General features: G+C 38.2%; 1 protein-coding gene across 1 annotated transcript; it reads left to right on the top strand.

Moving 5' to 3' along the window:
- Positions 1–105: 105 nt before the first annotated feature.
- On the top strand, positions 106–2,427 carry si:ch211-214p13.7. Its single transcript, XM_035676814.1, has 4 exons — positions 106–240; positions 942–961; positions 1,059–1,099; positions 1,420–2,427. Exons 1-4 carry the CDS (start codon positions 221–223, stop codon positions 1,600–1,602), a joined length of 264 nt encoding a protein of 87 aa, XP_035532707.1. The 5' UTR covers positions 106–220; the 3' UTR covers positions 1,603–2,427.
- Positions 2,428–6,269: the final 3,842 nt, after the last annotated feature.

The raw sequence follows: 6,269 nt of genomic DNA, 5'->3' as shown, positions 1-6,269 counted from the left end.
TCTCTCTCTCTCTTGCTCTCTCTGTCTAACTCTCTCTCTCTCTGTCTATTTCACTTACTCTCTCTCTCTCTCTCTTTCATCTCTATCTCTCTGCCCTGGCCTGTGTGCACTCAGATACAACAGCAGAGAGATCAGTGAGATCAGTGTCAAGCTCAAGGCTGTTCTTAACCAAGCACTGGTACCTGCCACCTGCTGAACATCCATATTCTGTGGGCTCATCATGGGAAACTGCACTTCAGGGTAAGTAATCATCATTACATTGACATAGTCAAGGACACTCACATGCCACAAAGCAATATATCAGCAAGTGGTGATTACATTCTCTGAGCTCTGAAACTGCTGCATATATCGAAAACTTTAACTTTAGAACACAAGTGATTTGAGTGAGAGCATTTAAAAATATGAGAGAGCTGAAAACACTTGTTTAAATGAAACAAAGTTGCATTTTGGCTCCGTAGCAAGCAGCTTCTGCATTTGCTTTAGTAAGGAAATAGCTAAGAATAGACTCTGTTTCATCGTGGTCACAGTGGTGAATAGGTTAATAACATTGCGGCATTGCCGAGCAATACAGTATATATTTGTTATAACATGATGTGAGATGTTGACCTAGACGCAGATAAAGTTTGAAATGCTGTGCCGTAGTCACAGATATAGACAGTTGGACATAGACAGATGTGGGCTGTAGGCATATGTAAAGTGTTTCCTGTTGCACCACATACGCTGTCATCTGTTAAGCTGTCAAGGAAACACTGCTGTGGGGTAAAACCTCTAAAAAGCTGTTATAAATATTATCTTGTGATTTCTAAATAATATTAAAGACATTATTTTTATATTTTTATTCGTCCCACAATAACGGTTTCATTGCTCTGTGTGTTTAATGGTAAAGATCTTCTTTAAAGGTCCTTATTATGATCTCATCATTTCCATTTGCTCTATTTTAGGATAAAGATGAAAAGGAAAGGTAAAACAAAATTTTGAATGGTTTTTATAGTATTTAGTATATATAGTATGAATATTGTACACAGTTTTGCAACATTTTATTTTTTTCTGTCTTTCAGGGGGTTCTTCTCCAGATGATAACAGCAGCGCAGATAATAAGGTAGACCTTCCCATATCAATGTTTAGTCTATTTTTGTTACAGTTATCAGCTTTTCATAGGGCATGGGTGTGTTTCTGTACTTTTATGATAGCCCAGTCAGAGGTGCTTTCTTGTTAAATTTGCATACTGGGAGAGCATTAGAGTGAGGCCTCTGTTGTAAAAGAAACTGTGAAGCTATTTATTTCATGTGCAGGAAGTTATAACCACTAACCACATCAAAAAAAACGTGCTGTATGCAGTATCATTGTACAAAGTAATAGAATAAATTATGTGTAGCATATGTTCAGGATCCCATCTCACTGCATATTATTTCATGACAGCCTAAGGAGGATGTAACATATGCCTCTATTGACCACAACTCTGCCAAAGGATCAAGAAGAACCAGAGCTACCCCTGACGATGATTGTGACTATGCAACAGTTAATGTCACAGCAGCACTTCAACCACAGTCGGAAAGCTCATCTAAAGAAGAATGTGATGACGATTATGTACTCATGGGCTGAACCGAAACTGGAGGAAACATTCATTCATGCTGTTGGAAGATGCAGGACCAGTAGATAATATCACAAACAGGAGAAAGTGTCTAATATTGTGTAATGACATCCAAGAAGTTGTTTGCTGATGAACTGCCAAGTTTCCAGTCAAACTGTTCATCAAATCTTCTCAATCATCTTCAGTGAAGAAACTGTGATAGAATAAAAAAACAAACACCCACAGTCAACAGCAGCTGGTTGTGGAAACACCAATCCCCATGATGTTTCCCTCCACTTTTGAGGTAACCTCAAGCCTGAACACAACGGGGGTGTTCCTTCCCCAAGAAGACAAACTCGCATCACATTTGACCTCTTTACAGAGGAAACACAACCTCAGGACGATAAACTGCAGCTCTTTAGTGTGATATGCCTGGATTCCTGAAACTTCATCACATTAGCACATTATCTGGAATCAGTGAGTCAGGGAAAGAAACTGGACTTGTTTTAATTTTGGTCAATCATACAAAACACCATACCATTTACACCATTACCTGAATAATAGAATTTAGTAGTGAAGTCCCAAACTTTTATGTAATTCTAACATCTTTTAAAGGTCCAGTGTGTGGGATTTAGCGTGTAGAACTTATGGTGGCCACAAATCTCCCAAAAATCACGAAAAGGCCCTATCCTTTTTGTGATTTTTGGGAGATTTGTGTACTGCAAAGTCTGTGCTGAACATGGTGGTTCAACATGGCAGACTCCATAGGAGAGGACCCGCTCCCTCTGTAGATAAAAACGTGTCATTCTGAGCTAACAAAAACACAACAATTCCTATTTTCAGGCGATTATACACTAATGAAAACATACGTATGAATCATGTTCCAGTTCTGCCAATAGATTCTCCTAAGTGTTACACACTGGACCTTTAAACAGTTCTGACTGCCAACATTTTTGTTTTCAGGAAAATTAGTCCACAAAATTGTTGTGTGTGTGTAAACGAGTAATAGGTTCCTCAAATGTTGTGTTTGTTAGAACAATATCTGGAGTCAAATGAAATTTAACCGTGTCCTAAATTCATACCAAAGGTTCTAAGCAGGGTTTTAAGTATGGGTGTTTACACTGGAAAAGTGACTAAATAAACTAGTCGATTTTTGAGGGTGCCGTTGATGGATACTATTCTCCCATAATGCAATGCACACAGCTGAGCTAAACAAATGTTAATAAATTGTGGGTGGTGGTGTTTGGGAAAATATTTTTCACTGGCTAAATAGGTTTTCAAATCTGCAGTTTAATTGACATCCGCCTAATACCGGTTTCACTTATGTTAAAATAGTATACTGTGATGATTAGGACACAGTACATAGTGTACTGAATTACTATGTAATATGGTTTTTGGGTTAGTTGCACCATGTCCTGATTGACTGAGGATCTTAAAGTCACTATGTGTCAAATATTTTTATTATTTTGATGGCTTACATTTTTGCTTGAAGAAAAATGTGTCTTCAGAATTGGTGCATTCAGTGTGACTTTCAATGTCAATGGGCGTATGTGCTTTTTCCACCATGAAAGGAAAAGAACAGTTCTGTAACCCTGTAAACAGAAAATGACTCTGTACTACTGTGAGTACACCTGCTGTCACTCTATTTTGTATTGCAGATGAAAGTTTGATCTGTATCTATGTTCTTTTGAAATAGAGCCAAAACTGTGCTCCACCTTGAAGCAAAGTTTCAGTTGTCGAAACTTACCCCACGTTAGGCACAAACTTAAAATGTAGCAATCTGTGCCATTGCCACATTATTATATCAACGAAGATAGATTGCAATGTTTATGTAATTGTGTCCACAACAAATACCTTAATCTGCATTTCAAAGTTTGTGCTTATTTTGCAAGTTAGTGCTCCTGAGAATTGCTGCACACCACCCAAAATATACTACAAATAGATATTTAAGATCTGAGAATTTATGTTTTATATGTTTTGTATGTGTATGCAAAATACATTTCTGTCTCTACCTGTATCTATACATAACTATTTATGTTTTACTGTATGCATATGAAATAGTAGAGTAGTGTAATTTACTGTTTGCCGCCTTTGTTTCATTTTGGTTTTATTGATTGTTTTTATTGATTAAAAGTTTACAGAGTACCACTTTTGTTCATGATACTGTCGTAACTATGTCCTGGGAATTAGTACAGGAACGGGTATACTAGCCAAAATTAGTCAGCAGGGGAAGATTTCTCTTGCGTTTGACTTTTACTTGGCGTTTGAGATACTTTAATATATTCAGCTGCGAGGTATACTGGCAATGGATACGGTGGTAAGCTGTAAGGGGGCTTTCAGTGCAGTGACAAGAGGTCATTTTACAGTGGGTGGTCATTGTAGTGGAGCGTTTTTGCTAAATAAAATAGACAGGATTCTGAACGCACTTTCCTACCAGCCACTGAGGACTGAACTAAGAGAGTCCAAGTTTGTCATGGTCTGTGGACAGAAATACATTTGTGAGGTTTTCTCTTTTCTGTTCAAACAAACAATCAGTTTCAAGGCAAGATGAGCCGCTTACAACTTAATATCAGAATTCAAAACAGAAAGAGCAGACTCTGGCTTCAGGGGACTGGATTTTGTTCCCAATCACTTACACCGGGATAATTAGGAGACGTCTCTTAATGGCCAGTTTGAACATTGTGAATTACAGGAAGCAAAAACTGTTTCAATATTCATATGATTCTTGTGTTAATAAAATTTCAGCAGTTCTATATTTATGTGTGTATTACTAGCATTATCAGACATCCTAACATTTACTTTGCATGATCATGATGCACATAATGGTGCCATTATTATGCTGATGTTTTGATTTTATTCTGGTATAAAACAATATGCATATGATGTTCTAATATGCACAAAAACATGCAAAACCAAAACAATAAAACAATTCAAGATTCAGTTCTGCAGATGTTTTGAATGACAAAAGTAGGATTACTATGGAAAGGAGGCATAGAAATGTAGTTTGACTTCTTCTCCTTACCTTATCCTTTTAAGGAGTATATAACGTATGCCTCTATTTACCACAACACTTCCAGAGAATCAAGAAGAACCAGAGCTATCACTGACAATGATTGTGAATTTTGGCAACAGTTAATGTACAAGTAGCACTTCAACCTCAGTCTGAGAGCTCATCTTAAGACGAATGTGAAGACAATTATGGTCCCTATTTTATTCATACCTCATATAAATAAGTTAATGACTCCAATCTATTCAAAATGTCCCCTCATGCTCTCTTGAAAGTCACATCACAAGATAAAACAGTGTTACAGCTTACCTTGACCTCTGCAGACAAATGTAAAACAGTAGAAGTATTAGAATATTTGTGTACAGCAATTTATCTATTAGGCTTGACATGTTCATCACTTGAGACCTTAGAGATCATCTAAAACTAAATCCGCTGCATGCCCTCATTTCACATGTGAAAAGCTCACCACTTCCTGGCCTTCTACATACATTCGAAAACAATCCTGCATGTCTGTGTATTTCAATGTGTCGTGAAATAACACAGTGCCTGATGTACACACATGAAAATTGCATACTGTGTTTTATCTTTGCAATTTAGTTATGCAATACACCCCTTACAGAAACACTTATTTACACAGACATATGGGTATGACTCTTATCCCTGCATCACTGCATAAAATAAACCTAGTCTGCGGGTTGGTCACTGGAGAGGTGGCAGTTGGAGTGTGCCCAGCATTCCCTGCGGATGGGGTGAATATAGTTCTTGGAAATGACTTGGTGGGAAATAGAGTTTGGGCAGACATTCCTGTAGTTAGTATAGTCACCAAAGTTCCTCTACCTAATGTGGTCACTCAGATTCCTGAACCTAGTGTGGTCAACCATGTTCCGTAGCCGCTTCCTTTAGTCTCAGATGGGGAAGTAACAGCTTTTGAACCTGTGGTAGAGTTGTTCCTGGCTGGCGCAGTAACTCAAGCAAAGTGCCACCGTTCTCATCCAAGGGTACACAAGAAGGTCCACAGATGGAGGAGCTTTTGCGTTGGTTATTTGTGGGCAGCAGTCCTTGTTTGTTTTGCAGGCATTACTTTTCTTTTCACAAGATGAATTATGTCCGTAAAAAAGATCACTTCACACAGACACATGCAGCAGGCAACTGCCAAGTGGTACGATAGGAGGGACTGCATTGTTATAGAGTCATTTATAGCAGACAGCAAAGAGGTTAAAAGTCACTTTTGATAGAGCAAAGATTGGTTTCAGTTGTTTTGGAGGAACCGTCAAGGTCAAACATAAAAAAGAATCCAAACACAAGTGCAAACGAAAAAAGTCTTAGTATTACTTTGGGATTGCAGCATTTTGAGGTATGGTAGAGTGCACCAACCATAACCTCATACGTTTTGGTTTTCTTACAAGATTGGCTATTGTAATTTTCTCGAATTTTCCCCCCTCTGGTTGGTCTGTGTCTTTTTCCCTTGTTCTTCACAGGAGATAGAGTGGCAGGGGGGTGGTCATGGGATGGGTTACATCTGGTTTAATCTTGATTACTAGGCTGTATAAGACATTGATCAGTTTGTTGTCTCTCTCTCTCTTTCCAGCCAACAGGTCCTTGGTTTGATGCTGTCTTTGGTTTTGATAAATGCATTACCTTTTTCCACACACAACACTTCACCCATGTCCACACACACACACTCACTACACT

Source organism: Morone saxatilis, unplaced genomic scaffold, assembly GCF_004916995.1.
Source record: "Morone saxatilis isolate NCDOM2014 unplaced genomic scaffold, NCSU_SB_2.0 Contig5, whole genome shotgun sequence".
In the NCBI taxonomy this organism is placed as follows: Eukaryota; Metazoa; Chordata; class Actinopteri; family Moronidae; genus Morone; species Morone saxatilis.
Note: the sequence above shows the minus strand (reverse complement) of the source record. Positions and strands in the feature narration are given on the sequence as shown.